At 34.5% G+C, this 17,500-nt stretch overlaps 1 protein-coding gene across 1 annotated transcript in view; it reads right to left on the bottom strand.

Moving 5' to 3' along the window:
• Positions 1-138: 138 nt before the first annotated feature.
• Positions 139-17,500, bottom strand: part of LOC125029536 (CDC42 small effector protein 2-like) — a 17,984-nt gene continuing 622 nt past the window's right edge. The window contains exons 2-4 of the mRNA XM_047619479.1: positions 10,910-11,109; positions 9,706-9,906; positions 139-2,433 (exon numbers count right to left, since the gene is read on the bottom strand). Of these exons, the coding sequence (XP_047475435.1) occupies positions 9,706-9,906; positions 10,910-10,987 (279 nt within the window). The 5' untranslated portion in view covers positions 10,988-11,109 and the 3' untranslated portion in view covers positions 139-2,433. The remainder of the gene's footprint in view (positions 2,434-9,705; positions 9,907-10,909; positions 11,110-17,500) is intronic.

The following is a 17,500-nucleotide window of genomic DNA, read 5'->3' as shown; positions in this document are numbered from 1 at the left end:
CACTCTCCTGGTCCCCGGTTGAGGCTTGAGTACACTGATCACATGGAACTGGGTCACACAAGGCACAGGTTAAGGCTACAAGGTCCTGACAGTGACGGAGGGGATCATGGGGGCATGGGGTTCTCTTCGGGCTTTGGGGTTTGGTTACGCAGGTATTGAAGTATTTACACAGGATTTGTTGTCATTACCGATGTTTTATGCATGTATAAAAAGGAAAGAAAAAAAAAATTGGCTGACATGAAAAAATAATGACAAAAAATATGATCATCATAACATTAACTACAGGCAGTCTGGAATGCTTAGCAGAACAGTAAAACGTGGTTCTAACCTGCCTATGACACTGAAATGGAATTACAAAAAAATAATAAAAATAATGATCATAATGAAAAATGAAATGAAACAGGATCTGGGACTGGTTTAAGATTCATGGCACCTTCTATCAAAAAACTCTTTTTTATTAGAAATCAACTACCTGAGAGATTTGCACCTATGATATTCTATTAGTGCCAGTCCCACCATGACATAAAAATAATGTCATAAGACCAATAATAATAATGGAAATAACAATATTAATATAGATAATAACATGAATATTGAAAATGATGATAAAAACAACAGTAATAGCGATAAATATTAACAATGATATAATAATAATAATAATAATAACAATAATATAATAATAATAATGATAATAATGGTAATCTAAGTAACCACAATAACCAATTAATCAAATCAAATACATCAACAGATCAAAATTCTTGGCTCACAAACCACTCATGTGGCATCATAATGATAATGTGCAAATGATTAAATTAAAGAATGAACTGATCTCCACGATTCAGGGCGTACACAGCCAACCCAGTCATTTTTCTTTCTTCTTCTTAAATTGCTTTGTACAGCCTTACGATTGCAATGCTGGAGGGGATGAGATTCGAGGAAATGGAAGTGCAGAAAGACATGGGAGCACCACAAACAAATACGGAATATAAAAGGATAAAAATGAATGGATCTTTCATCGGACTTGTCCCTTATCAAAATAGTGTGTGTAAAATCTATACATATTTGGCATATTTCCTATATTATCACCATTTTCTTTCTTTTCTCCATTGTAGAAATATACGGCAATAGTTCTTTGCCTTTCCTTCTATGTTCAACATTCATCTTGCCATTAAAATATGGGGTTAGAATTTTATATTACATACGACAGATCTCTCAGCTTGCACTATAAGTTCAGAAACAGCAGATTCGCTCTAAATATATATACTGAAAACAAGAGAGCACAAAAGTCAAGCCTCCCGCACCCTTACTTAAAGAGTTTCAAGATCTTGGTATTAAATGCACTGCAAAGTTAAAAGTGAACAAAGACAGTACTTTCCTTATGGGAGGGAGAGAGAGATAGAGAAAAAGAGATGGAGAGAGATAGAGAGAAAAAAAAGAAAAAAAAGAATGCTACTTGCATTCTCACATTCATTCACTATTTGTACAAAAAATATCATGAAACAGTGCCCTCCCTTAGCAACTAAATAATACCATCTCCTTAATGTGAAGCCCCAAAGCTTTATATAAAAAAAAACCCAATGTAATTGCCCACAGAAGACTATAGTAGGTGGAGTTACATAACATATGACACACTCCAAGGAAAGACATTAGCAAAGTAGGGTTTAAAACGATGCAGCAAAAATAATGAACGAGTCTTAAATCAATTTATGGTATGAGAATCTAATGAGCACTAAAATTAAATTTCGGTAAAATCTTGTGCCATGATTTTCTAGAAGGTCTCACTGCATGTACAGGAATAGGGAATAGAGAGATTTTTTAAAAATGATATTAAAAGAAAATTTTAAAATTCTAAGTATTTTCACTTGTGCAGATAGGAATTGTGCATACAGTCCATTCACAATGGACCACCATTTATTAAATAACAGTTTTTGTACCTCTACTGACGTGTTCTCTCCTAACAACATTCAACATCACATCTCTTGACATTTAATATATTCATCCAAAAATTTGAGCATGAGGTTCTATGAAAGGACTTTTAACAGGAAATAAATGCATTGTTTACAAAATTGACAATCTACAAGGTTATAAAAAATGCAGTGCCATCATCAGAAGCCTTACACTCAAAACTGTAGTAAATGCAGTTGGAAGTATTGATTACTAACAGGTCCTACCACTCTGGTACATACTCTTCTTCATACACATGACACCGACACCTGGAGAAAGGTAAGAGACCTGAATAAAAGGAGCACCATGGACATGAGACGTAGCACATACTAAGACCTCCTAAATGGCAAGATCTGTGTCTTCCACTCTCTGCTTAACACTTAAAATAACCACTCCAGCACTGAATTGGCAGACATCAGCATGGAGTACGAGATGGTATCAGGATAGCTTGGAAGAACCTGGCAAATGCATCCTCTAGGTGTACAATTTCTGTGGAGAAGGCAAATAACATTCATTAATTATTATTATACAACCATTTGTTCCAGAAACTAACTCTCACGCTTCACTCTGTTAAAAGTAGAGATATTTTAGAAATAAATAATCATATGATGATGCCAGGTATGTACTATGGTTTTACTTTATTACTTTTGTTTACACACAAATAGCCCCGCAAACACCTGGATGCCAAGGAGTTCATTAACCCAATGGCGCCGGGTACAGCAAATTAAAAAAAACTCTACGCTCTGGCGAACGGCGGCAGCGCGCCGACTCCGAGCGCGTGATATCGGTCCATCAAGCCGAATCATTGCCTCGGGGCGTTTTGGCGCGGCGCCGCTGCGGACAGCCGCACGCCGCACATCGTGCGTATTGTTATGACGGCGATAGCCGTGACCCGTCACCATTGGGTTAACCCCTACCATCCAGATGACATAGCCATCACCCCATAAAAAAATTTGGCTTGAGGGGTGGGTGAGATGAACATGAATCATGGGAAAATTTGGCTGATGCTACCTTCCCGTCATGAGCATTTCAGCTGAAGGCCGGGGTGATGGGAAAGACTTGTCATGAGTGCACAAATCTCCTGGAGACTGATTAGAATCATCTGGCATTTAGGAAGGGGCTTTTGCGTGGAATGAAATGCCCGTGAGCCATGACTGGAAGAGCACTGGCTCCAGGGAGGTCACCATTTCCATACTCACAGAAGAAAAGATTTTATTTCTATTACTACTACCACAATTAATACTGATGCAACAATAATAATGGTATTATAATAAAAACTATCATGAAAATACTAATAACAGTAATAAAGAGAATGACAATAAAAGAAAAAAAAATCAGAAAATTCAGGTTAAACAGGTGAGACCAAGTAGACCTTGTTGATAACAAAGGAACTGTGTAAACAAATTTTTTTAACAAAACGAAAGTGGAAAGTGCATGTACCCACAATACATGACCTCCTTGGTTATTTTTAACTCCTAAATTTGATATATTACACTGTTATGGCAATTTTCAAAAAGTTTGCACATTCAGGATCATAAGAGTCCTGTCAAAAACTGGCAGGATTTTTTCCAGCAATTTTTTAATGAAAAATATACATCTAGTGACACCAATATATCTGGTACTGCTTAGAACAATCAATTTAATTGCCAATCACCTCCATTATCCTCACTCCCTTTGTTGGCTCTCCTCTGTTAATCACACTGCATACTATTATGTACCACAGTTACTGGCTGGTATATCATTGTCTTTTTACTATTTATACACCAAGATTTATAAATACATCTAAGTACACTTTTTATCCTTTTACATAATAAAATAATAACTTTATATGTGCTTTATTTACATATTCAGGGACATCTATCCCCACTTCTATTCACATGCAAGAGATTTCTGTAAAACCTTTTTTATCTTTGTACTGACACTTGTAATGGAGATATAGCAATGAACTAACTGCATAAAACTGAGTAATATAAAAATCTGTTTATTGAAACTTGAAAAATCAGGACTCTTTTGCAACTGTGGGTCACAAACAATCTGGATGGAATGTGGTTATGGGGAACTGAACATATAAAAAATTCTTAGTTAAACAATATAACCCTGTAAATTCATAAACTGACAATAAAATTTAAATCATACCACTAGGCCTCATATTAAAAAAAAAACCATATAGTAATAATCTTGATTCCCAAATCAGTCACTAAATTATCAGATCACAATTATCACATAAACAAACTAGGGATTACACAGTTACCTACCTCATTTTACACTACCAAATACACTGACATAACCAAAAGACCTTGAAATGACCTATATATGAGAAGTGATATTATACTTCAACCAGTATTTCCATCTCAATTGCATTTCTATGAGAGAGTAAATTTACACCATCATGACCAGGTTGGGGACATAGAGGGCAGCAGAATGTGGAGCGATAGTGCTTGGCCAAAATGCCAACATTTTGACACTGACAATATGGTCAGAGGAGGAAGGACTCTCACCTAATATAAACTTTATGGGGGAGATAATGTCTAAGAGTGATAATCTTGGCAATATTGGTGAATGACTTTCTATGGCCTCTACAGCCTCTAGGGGGAACAGTGTACCACTATACTGATACTACATCATAGTCAACAAGGATGACAAGCAGGTCATTTCCACAATCTGATGAATCCTAGTTGTACATAGGGCAATCAGAGGAGAGAGATGAAAACAGTTCTGGTTCAAGTTGACAGTAAGCATTGAGGGATTGCAGTAGCAGTGGTCGAGGCCATGACCAAAGGAGATTTGATGGTTAGGAAACCATGAAAGTTAATATCAGATAGGCTAGTCAACAAAATGGCAAACCTCAACCCCGGCTGAAGAAGAAAAAAAACAAAAAAACTCTACACTCTGGAGATTAATGGCAATGAGCCAACTTTGAACATGGGAGTTCACTACCTCAAGCCGAACCCCCGGCTCATAGCGTTTTGGCGCATCGCCGCGATGTACAGCCACACTCCACAGATCAAGCAGTTTGTTATGACAGCTCAGCGTGTGGCCCATCGGTAGCATATCTTGATCCACTCATTTGATCATAAAAAGATAACAGTTTTAGATAACTAATTGACTTTATTTGCAAGTTACTGACTTTTCTTTGGATGTTGAACTAGACCATCCAGAGGTCGTATTTTTTCCTCAAATTACCTAATGAATATTCGTCAGTTTGATCAACTATATGGGAAGGCCACTCCATCATCAACATTTAGTTCAAAATTCCAACCATGGGATGGCCTTCATATTGAGGTGCTCGTTACAACAGAAAGGACCAATTTCAAATCAAAACATATTTGCCGACAGTGGACAGTACCGACCATTAAAAAGAATCGAAACTGAAATATTATCATCATTATTTATACTTTTATTTTTGAACATTTACTTCTTACTTGGTACACATATAGACCCTTACATAAGCTATACCATATTACCAGGGAGTCTCATTGGAAAGCATATTTCATGTATAAATGTACACAAAATATTTCTTCTTAAATCATTGTGATTTTAATTTTTTCTGATATTAGTATAAAAATGTTCTTTGGACATTCACAAACTCATATATATGCACAATGTCATTATCAAATGCCATATGCATGACTGCAATAAGCAAAAGTCTAAACAGGTGTACCTGACGCTAATTACCTGCCTCTGATTATCTATTAGCGCTTATGACATTGTGCCTCCCAAGAAACAATAAAGTATTGGCTCAAACAATCATTTGGTAGTTTCCTCATTCGTGTACATATAAAATATGCTGGTTAACTCAATTTATACATTTATACACCTTCCACACCTCCTTGTGGGGTGGTCCCCTTTATGCCAAGATACAAAATCAAAGGTTATATAGCACTATGGTAAAGTATTGTGGTCAAAAGGGTAAAATATAGTTAAGTGAATAGAAGGTTGTACAGAACTAAGGATCAAGAGGGGGAGCCATTGGTGTAATGTGGGGATTAGTAAAAGGGGGTAGAGGGTTAAGACCAATGGGCATTTAGATCAAATGGAGAGTATCTGTATGTCTGAAATAAGAATAGTGCAAAAGAGCTATTATCAAACAATCAGTGGGTAATAAGGGTAGACATGGGTGTAAGAGGAGAAGAACCCAGGGAAAATAAGATAAGGGAATGGGGAGTAGGTGAAGTATCAGGAAGAATGTCAGGAGGGGAAGGATCAGGAGAAGACACAAGTTTTCTCATGAAGAAAAGAGGAGACAGATGTCCAAGGAGTAAAGGAAGAAGTGGGTGTAGAAGAGAATGTGGTAAGAGAAGATGGGGTGGCACTTTTAGATTGCCTGGTGCAACAGGTTAAATGAGAAGGAGGAGGTAGGCACCAGGAGGGTGGCAAAGAATGGAGTATCTGGATTTAGAATGGCAAAAGAATTTGACTAAGTAAAGGGGAGATAGTAAGGGGTAGGGGGAAGAGATAATGGGGGAGATGCTTAGACATCTTGGGATGAAAACAGGAATGGGTAGCGAGAGAAAAGCATTGTTGGAGTGCTTCCTCTCTGGCCTAGCAAAGAGTGAGGCCTTGTTTGAATCTGAAAACTGTTACCTCAGACAGAAGGTGCAGAAGCTCCATCACAACTGGCACATGTGTGTGATTGAGCAGAACAATTTGAACAGTTGAAAACAGTTTCAGTAAAAATATTAAGGGAGGAATGAGATTGACCGGGAATAGGTTTGCCAGTGAGGTCAGTCAGGGTAAATAATACATGATCTTGGGAATCATATGTAACTATTACAAAGCATGAACAATTGGAATGACTGTGAAAGGAAACTTTGCCTACATGTTTTTGGAGACACTGCCAGACGAGGAGGATATTGTCAAAGCAAGGGGCTGTAGGGCGAACCACAAAGGATCAATCCCACTTGCCTGGGCTTAAAAGAGTACTCAAAAGGATTGCAGAGGTGGAAGTTGCACAGTTGATGAACAAGGACAGGAGGAAGAGGGATTGGTGTAGAGTGAGGTAGTACTGCGGGGAAGATGACAATAAAGATGAAGAGTAGTAATATGGGAGGAGGGGATAGAAAATGAAGACGACTATGCAAGAGGAGGAGACAGAGTGGAGGTTGTTGGGAGACAAGGGATGCATTCTGAAGGTTGAATAATGACCAGGGTAGATGATTCGGAATGGGCCAAGTTGAAAGCAAGCACCGGAGAGGAGGTAGCAGTAGCAGTAGTGAGAGCAGTAATCAAAGGAGAGGTAGGGGTTGGGAAGCCAGAAAAGTTAAAATCATATAGACTAGTTGATGAAGGGAGCTGGGATTAATCTTCATTATTGGCCAAGGTGAGCATGAAATATGTAGGAAGGGAAACAGTTTAGGGACAGACAATTAACCAAAGGAATACCATGGCCATCACATCACAAGAAACAAAAATTGTCTAGCAACATAACATAAATATTTGCAAACAACTATTGTGTATTTATATTTTTGCCTATTTCTGCCTAAATTGTTGAAAGAGGGTAATTTTTTTTGGTGAAATTGATTACTGACTCATTATTGGATTAACAGATAAAATTTGAAATGCAGTTTTTCGAGGCTACTCCATGCCTGGTTATTTTTCTCTGGCGTTATCCTAGCAACATTGTTTTGGGCATAGAATATGCTTATGCATCAATCTAGTGTAAGTGAATATTTCATCAAGACATAATCACCTAAATCACTTGACAAAATCTATTTGCTTACATGAATATCTTCAGCTAATCGGGTAGCTTAATTCCAAATGTCCAAGGATGCCCAACTGAGTGTATTTGGACTTTCATTCTTTCATATTTTATTCCTTCCTCTTAAGTTCCGCCAAATTCATAACCTCTACCTCATCTTGTACCATTTCATCTCCCTGAGCCAAATATACAACCATCTCATGGTACCTCTTCTGGGAAATGAATGCATGCAGTAAATATAGAATACAAATTCTCATTATAATAATAATAGAAACAATAAATAACAACAACAATGATAATAACAATACCAATAATAATAATAATAATAATAATAATAATAATAATAATAATAATAATAATAATAATAATAACAACAATATGCAAATAACAATAACAACAATAATGATAATAATAACAACAATAATAACAGAAATGATAATAATAACAATAAAATAATAATAATAATAATAATAATAATAATAATAATAATAATAATAATAACAATAATAACAATAACAATACCGGGTAATAATAATAATAATAATAATAATAATAATAATAATAATAATAACAACAATAACAATAATAATAACAACACGAACAACAAACAATAATAATCATAATAACAAATATAATAATAATATTAATATTAATGATGATAATGATAATAATAATAATAATAATAATAATAATAATAATAATAATAATAATAATAATAATAATAGCAAGTGATAATAATACTAATACAATCACTATTATCACTACTATTACTATTATTACTACTACTACTACTACTACTACTACTAATAATAATAATAATAATGATCATCATTATTATTATCAAAATAACAATAATAACAACAATAATAATATTGATGATGATGATGATGATGATGATGATGATGATGATGATGATGATGATGATGATGATGATGATGATGATGATGATGATGATGATGATGATGATGACAACAACAACAACAAAAATAATTATAATAATAAAAATAAATAAATTATAATAATCATAATAATAATCAAAATAATAATAATAATAACAATAATAATAATCATCAAAATAACAAAATTAATATAATCCCAGTCAGCTACGTGTCATCGTCACCCTCATGACTCAATATCAACACGTGCCCTGAGCTGCATCATCAATGATGATTCAGCATCCTCATGATCCTGACATGGCATGCCAGACCAGGATGTAATAGAAATGCATGACATAGGCAAATAAAGTTGCTGTTTACTTGGAACTTTCCCAGCTGTTATGGTTTCACCTGTGTACTTAGTTGCAAGATGGTTTTCTTAACTGCTAGAAGTGGGTACATTTTCCTTTCTTTTTGGTGTACTTGTCTGCTTTCCATGCTAATTTTGGGCTATTCATTTGCCATCATATATTATAGTATAAAGATGTTAGGTGTTCAACATTTATGCATATATGAAAAACAAGCTGCACTGCTAAATACAAGATGCTGAAGCTACAAAATGGGAAAAAAAATTGTTGACTCTAAATAACCAACCCATCAAAAAACTGATTACTCACTCCCACACTGAGATTGATGATGATGATGATGATGATGATGATGATGATGATGATGATGATGATGATGATGATGATGATGATGATGATGATGATGATGATGATGATGATGATGATGATGATGATGATGATGATGATGATGATAAAAAAAAGAAGCTTTCTCTGCTGTTTCTTCATTAGTGACACTTGCAATAGTAGAAAAAATAACTTCATAATTACCTAAGAAGATGCCATAAAAATGAGAACAATTCATTTCAGTTGCACGGACCACATATTTAGGCAGCATTATCATATCATCCAAATGTATCATATAATCAAACTACTACTTTCAGTTCAAGATCTGGGACCATAAATGCAAAACAACATTTCAAAGACAATGATCAACTAGACTGATCACCAAACTGCTGAAAAAAAGGTTTAGTAAAAATCATCCTGCAGAAAAGTAAAATAATTTCTACATTAACCACCACTCCCTAAGCCTCACAACCCAACCAACTAAGATATAAACACACACCTATGATCTCTGCACTGGCACGACCGTCAACATGTGATTGTGCGGCAGGGCTTGTTCATAGCCTCCTTTGCTCTTCATTTGCGTCTGCAGTTGCACCAGCTGGTTGTTCCCCATTTGCACATCGCCCGAGCCAATGTGGCCGGTGTGCACAAAGTTCATTGGCTCCCCAATCATGGTGCGATCAATGCGCCGACGTCGACGCTGGAATAAACAAAGTGAGTTATAGTCTATAAGTAAGGCTTTCTGTATGAGCCTTAATACCCATGTATTATCAACCTCTGGATTATCAATCACTTTCAGAATCCTAAAACTTTAAATAATACTTCAAGTATTAACAGGCTATTGATAATGCTTTTTGATCCATAAATGATTAAATAACACAATATGTATTATAAACCTTTCAAGTAATTCAAATACCTAAGTATGAAATCAGACATGACCTTAATATTAATACATCATAGATACATCAGTTGTCAAAAGCATCTCAGAATGATGGAAAGTTCAATTTAGTATAAAGAAAAATAATTAATAAATCAAACTATGAAAAAGATCAATGATTCCACTACAACTCTCATTCTTTAGAATTAAATTCAACTAGATGAGAAAGGCATAATTTCTTCAATATGAAAGAATTAATAGATTGAGCAGTTCAAACCTAATTATTGTTGCAGGAAAAACACATTTCATAAAAAAAAAAAAAAAAAAAGGTAGATAAATACTAGATAAAACTTACTATGGGCTGAAGGCATATATGTAGATTTATTCATACACTTTACAAATGACCTATAATTTTTCTTCTTTCTCTTCACTGACATTATTCAGTTATTTCCATCTAATATGTAGAATAGAGGCTCGTAACCTTTTTGATGAATGACCCAAAAATTTGTCCCTGCCACTTATGGTGACCCATTTTCTTACAAGACCATATATTAATTTGTCAACATTCAGTGACTATCTAGAATTTCGGAATAGGAAAGCAACAAAATTAATAATGAAGGGATCTACTTCATTTAACAAAGACATTCGCCATCAACAACACATCAACTACCTTGGCAACTTAATTATGAATTAGATTCCATTGGGTAAATAAAACCAGATCTACAACCTTAGGAAAACTTATATGATGAAATCATCTGATTTTCACTTCAACAATCATCAAATTATAATTTCCATGAACATACCTAGCAGCTGGTGCTCCACTCACCTGTGGCTGTTGCGTGATGCAGCAAGCAAACCACTGGCCCCACACATCGCCGGCCATTGTAGATGAGTAGATAGGCATTGGGGGTGGGCTCCTCGAATGGAGGGAGGCGACCCAAAGCGTTGGCACTAAGACAGGCGGCTGGGACGGACTGGTGGCTTCCGAGACCCTTCCAGGCGGTGGAGTTAGTTGTCCTTCATGTTCTGTGAGGGAATTTGGTTGTCATTAGATTTAGGAATAAAAAAGTAACAACATTTGAAAAACAAAATTAATTAAAAAAACATGTTCTTTGGTAAAAGCTGAAATGTTTAATCTATAGTATGTTCCTGACTGGATTACAAAACTAAAGAATGAAAAGAAATACTGATATGCTGTACCCTTATCTACTTCAACAATGTTATGAAATATAATATTTTCTTATCAAGCAGTCACTTCAGTTCCACAAATAGTTCTGATTTATTTCAATATCCTCGGATAAGACAATGGCTCTCTCAAATAGGCAAGCAATTTAGGAAAAACAAACTCTAAAAAAATGATTACGGTGAAGGTGTTGAGATCCTTATCAATAATTCTGGTCTAGCTCTATGTACATGAGGTAGACAAGCTCAATATATGATGTTCCTTATGAAACAAAAGTTCCTATGGAAATGTATAGAACTATCATTGAGGTAAATATGTGCCAGACTGCTGAATAAAGTATGATGGAAATGATGATGATGAAATGATAATTAATCATTATCATTTTGATAATGCATGATCAACTAAAATTACAACACATCTATCTCTGCACATTGTTCATTCTTATCTCTATATATATATTTTCCTCTTGTGTAACTATAACAATTTGGTTTTCATTTTACAGTTATATTCCTAACTCTAAATAATAAAAAACACAAAAAAATAAACGACACCTTTATATAAAGATGCAAATCAAGAAAACTATAAGAGTATGCAAAGAATTTCTAAACACACCAGTACAGACTCCTCAGAATGCAGCAGAGGAATGTGAACATGCAAATAATTCCACATAAAAGACAGGAGGCAGTCAAATAATGCCTACTTTTAATCCTTTTACCCCAGAGCAACATAACAACCTTATGCATTGCTTCTTGAATGTGACTGCAAGGACTCTACTGTTAATGTGCATCCAATTTTATCTTTAAACATCTATAATGAATTCATGAATAACAATGATGGATGGTACAAACATGTCTACCTGTGATGTATAATGAAAGGAAAGATAAACCATCAAATATAATTAAAGTTGTTATGCTGAATACAAGCAATATTATTCACGCACATCCATCTCTTTAACATGCAATAAATCACAGAGGGCAAAGTTAATCAGACCAAACATGCACAAAGCAATACCGCCATCTGACAGGATAATTAGTAAAGCTAAAATAAGAACACATAAAAGATCCATCACATCAATAATGGATCAAAGGAAAGGCTTCTACTACCAAACTTTAACACATAAAAGAGGGTATCATACATCAATTTTTTATTACAAGCCTCTGCACTATAATGATACAAATCAAAGCTGTTGAGTCTTAACACACAAAATTATAAGAGGTATTAAATTTCATGCAAACAAGGCTCAATCATGATCACAGAACATAACAGCCATTTTCAAAGGCAATTTCTTAGAATCGTTAAAAAGTGAGTGGTAAGTTCTTCACACTTTGTGGACTTATAATACCTGAATTCTTGAACTTATCCACATATTAAATCTCAGCTTTACTCTGAATCTGAGTTTAAAATAATCATCTTCAGAGAAATATCACATATATTCAAGGAACTGACAGCACTTTTATATATATATGATACATGGAAAAAATAATCCAATATCTCTATGCTACATACCATGAAAGATAATATTTTCCACCTCTTACATGTTTTCCTCTAATAATTTTGGGAAACATAGCCATCAGAATTCTCAATAATGTATATAATTCATAAAAATAACCATGAATTGCATCTAATCAATTCCTCAACAGTATCAAAGTAAGAAAGGCTTCTTGGATTCTTCTTAAAAGTTATTCTTGGTAATGTTATATGCAAACACCTGTATCATCTTTGACCATTTATTGATCTACATGCATTATCAAAAATTTGTATTTTATATTCAAGATTTTTTTTTCTTTTCTACTGTTCCAAGGAAATATATTTTAATAAATATAATCTTCCAAAAACGTTATTCCACTTTCTTTAAAAGCAAACAATAAGAATGTTATAACAAATTACATGTGTAATTTCTACATTCATGGAGCTGTGATATAACCAAATTACACAAATAGTCTAGAGAAGTACATCTAAAGATTTAGGAAAAAAAGACAATAGTCTATAATGAATCCTTTGAAATAAAAGAAAATAAAAAAAACACCCAAACATTACCACAGTCCACTTGGATCTTCTTCAGATGTTACAAAAGAAAGAAAGAAAGAAAAGAGAGGGAGAAAAAAAATTATATCTTTTATGAGCCTGAGAAAATAGGTATGAAATCCAAAATCTTATCACATCCCAAAAGAATGGGATGGAGTACAAAATGCTTCTCAAACCCACTAATATGAACATTAGCAACAAAGACTTTAAAAAGTTTGTACCATATCTAAATCACCATTTATGTTCCTTTTTGTCAGCTAAATGCACTTCCAAAAATAGTAACCTGATCTTTTATATAAAGACATTTAATAAACCACTTTTTCATCTGAAAGTGAACAAGCATTATAACAGCCGATTTCCAACCAACAACAAAATGAGCAGCGACAAAGAAAAAATGTGAAAAAGTACTTGGTCACACACAAAAATATTTCCTCGAAAATTCTGTTAAATTAGTGTGGGATGACGAGGCAAAAATCAAAAGTGAATCACATCCTCCAGGACCCAGAAAAGCCATAATTACAAGCATTCTTGGAGGTACAGTATGATGGTGACACAACAGAATTACCACTTTGTTTTGAAATCCATGTGATATACAGTTATTTAACCTCATATGACAGCTGAGGGGGGGGGGGGCTTATTACTGTCCCCAGGGCCCCTCCATAGGATGTCTGTTAATTCTGTTTAATCATAGAGGTTTTTGTATATTTCTATATAATAACCACCTGTCTACCCTGACATCAACACATTATCATTACCCCAATGTCGCCGGGGAAAATTAATAAAAAATGGGGGAAATGCTGTGCTCATTTTCTATATTTTTGTGAACTGTCTCTGCACATAGATGGCTCTGCTAGTGCTTAGCGACAAAGGAGTCAATTAACCTTGTGATTTATGAATTGGCGGGGAAAATATATTTTTTACTAGTGCTATGAATATCAATGGTGTTGTTTTTATTATAAACATTATAATTACTATAATGTTATAAACATTAGTAACAACAAAATAAGATAACGTAAAACTGCCTTGCCTGGATATAGTAAACAAACGTAAACGTGCTCACATGAAGCAGTTACAACTTACAATATTTCAATAAAGTATTTTTTCTGGTCCTAAAATTTCTACCATCCTCTTCCTAAAAGTTCTAAAGATTAATTACTCTTATAGTAAACAAGGACCAATATTCCCTCAAATGAACCCAACAGAGTGACACAAATGAATATTAAGGAAGTAATAACAATAATACTTTTCTTCCACGAAACTGGGGTAGAAACTTTTGGAATATTAATATGATCGATTCAGAGAAACTGAAATGAAGATAAAATTCTGAATGGCACAACCCAACACAGCATCAAAATCACTAATCATCTTAAACCTTATCAAAGGGGCAGATTACACATCTTGCTCCTTCATTTCCCTTTTGATCATCCATGAATCTTTAAAAAATGGACACAGACTGCATAAATCTCTTTCAATAAAGCAATCAGAATTTGCACAAAAAATGGATATTACTATCAGGTACCTAAAATAAATGGTTTAACTACAATAACCAAAACATATACAAAACGGGAATCGATGTATAAATTCATTCTAACTCATATCCACCCAACACACCATACTATTTATCTAATCTAAAACATAATAACTTCGTAAATTAAAACCAGGACCTTTCATTAATCACCATTATCATGGTCATTATGCACTGTTTTAAACCTCCTTGACAATATTTCAGTAAAAAAAAGAACCAATAAGTATTATGCTTTCAGAATATAGCTACATGATGGAATTTTATTGGCTTTTACCTAAGTCCTACAGCAGATCAGCTATGATGCTTGCTTGACCACATCCCTCGCTAAGTTTATCTAGCTTTACTTTAATATGCAAAAGCAATGACGAAGCAGAAAAATACTAAAATTCACTTGACCATTCCCATCTGCAGTTTACCTTGCATAAACTAGTCCATGTAAGTCTGAAACCCAAACTCCCAAACAGAATGCTTCAAAGGCATGCTGCTTTTAATCCAGTACCAGGATGGCAGTTATACATGCTATACCCACTGTGAATTTTTTGTGTATCAACTGACTTTTCACATAGATTGCTCAGCAAGTGTTTAATCAGCAAGGAATCAATTCCTAGTGCTGCTGCTGCTGCTGCTGCTGCTGCTGCTGCTGATGATGATGATGATGATGATGATGATGATGATGATGATGATGATGATGATGATGATGATGATGATGATGATGATGATGATGATGATGATGATGATGATGATGATGATGATGATGATGATGATGATGATGATGATGATGATGATGATGATGATTAAAATAATAAAAATAATAAAAATACAAATAATAAAAATAATATTATTAATATTAATAATAATAATAATAATAATAATAATAATAATAATAATAATAATAATAATAATAAAATATCCACATTAACTATTGGATCCAAGTGACACAGATGTTTCATCATAAAAAAAGCTTGACTGAGTAGCGGGTGATGGGAATGTGTTATCATGGAAAAATTTGGCTCAGGCCGGGCGACAGGGACACATTGACTGGTGAGTGATGAATACATCTTACTGTGAGTGCACAAAGCTCTCACGGGGAGGTTAGTTCAGTGGGAATTTAGGATGGGGTTCTTACATTACTTCCATGGGTAAATGAGGGTAACATGTACCATGCCTGGAAGAGTGCCAGCTCTTGCGAAGAAATAATTTCACTGGCATGGAACTTATTCCAACCCACCTTGACCAGTAGCACAGGGTGTCACAGAAAACTGAATATAATGAAAATGTTTTTAAAATTTACACATGCTACTTATTGTCACTGTTATTGCACAGAGATTTAGACTACTTCCAGAGGTAATATGGAATCTGCTAAACAAAAACAGTCTATTACCATTGTGATACATCATACTGACTTCAAGAAAAGGTCCAATAGCAAATAATGTGTACATAGAATAAGAGCTAATAGCATAGTAAAGAGGAGGCAAGGAGTCTCGATATCTCACATGAGAGTTCATGTGGGATGGCCCGGGCCTACCACAGAGAGTAACAGTTTAACTAAAGCTAATACCCAGATTTTGGTTCACATGCACACTATGAGGCACCTAGATCCAACAGGATTATAACATTACAAAAAAATAATAATAATAATAAATAAATAAATAGATAAATAAATAGATAAATGAATAAATAATAATAATAATCCTTAGAACTTAAGGAAAAGGAAAATCAAATGAGGTCACATGGCCTACTAATGGGATCCTTGGTTGGATGAGCACTTGTGGAACCATCTATGTGCAAACTAAATTCACAAAAGAAAACCACAGTCAACATATATGTTCTTGCTCTCAGTCCACTAGGACCAAGAGTACATATCTGTGGTAAAATTTCTGTAGTTTATTCTTAATGACAAAAAAATAATAAAAATAAAAATTCAAAGTATAAAAGAGAAAAAAAGAAGAAAAGAAAATCAATGCAAATTTGACACTCCAGAATCGCATGACAAGAAAATGTTGAAGTATAAGCAATACTACTTCTTAATGGGAACAAAATGATACCCCCTGCTATTTAAATTAATCTATATAATTGAAGGGTAAAACCACAATTAGATATTAACAAGGCTATCCACAGTGACTCAGAGGCCACCTCCAGCCACTGACCAACAAATGTCCGACATGTACATTCAGGCTAGTAAAACATGTAGATTTAAATGGGATTCACCATCAAATAAGGAGCCAGTATAAGCTCTTTCTTGCCGGAATACACACTGTATCCTGGCCAAGACTCGTGAAAAACTCGTGTAAAATTTTAATTAGCTCCTTGACACTAGCACACCCACGTAACCAAAATCAATAATCAATATATAAACACCAAATCAAACAAAAATGAAGGTGAATGCACTACTCGATACTTGGATATCTAATCTGACCTACATAAACTAAACCTCTCCAAAGCAGCGGTATTTACGAGCGCGATATGCATCGTTCCCCCAAATTTCCCTGTTCTGTGGGGTCAACTCTTTCACCCCATTGCGCATTCTCTCTTTGCTTCCGACAAGCTTAATCCCATCTGCTTACTATAGGGTGTGCCTAAATTTTGGAGTCGATATATTTTCCTGATGAGATATATATATATCTCTCTCTATTTATATAGTTTCAAATGATAACCAACGAGAATGTAGAAAAATAAATGGCTAT

The sequence above is a fragment of the Penaeus chinensis genome, chromosome 10, assembly GCF_019202785.1.
Source record: "Penaeus chinensis breed Huanghai No. 1 chromosome 10, ASM1920278v2, whole genome shotgun sequence".
In the NCBI taxonomy this organism is placed as follows: Eukaryota; Metazoa; Arthropoda; class Malacostraca; order Decapoda; family Penaeidae; genus Penaeus; species Penaeus chinensis.
This window is presented reverse-complemented; position numbering and strand designations above follow the sequence as displayed.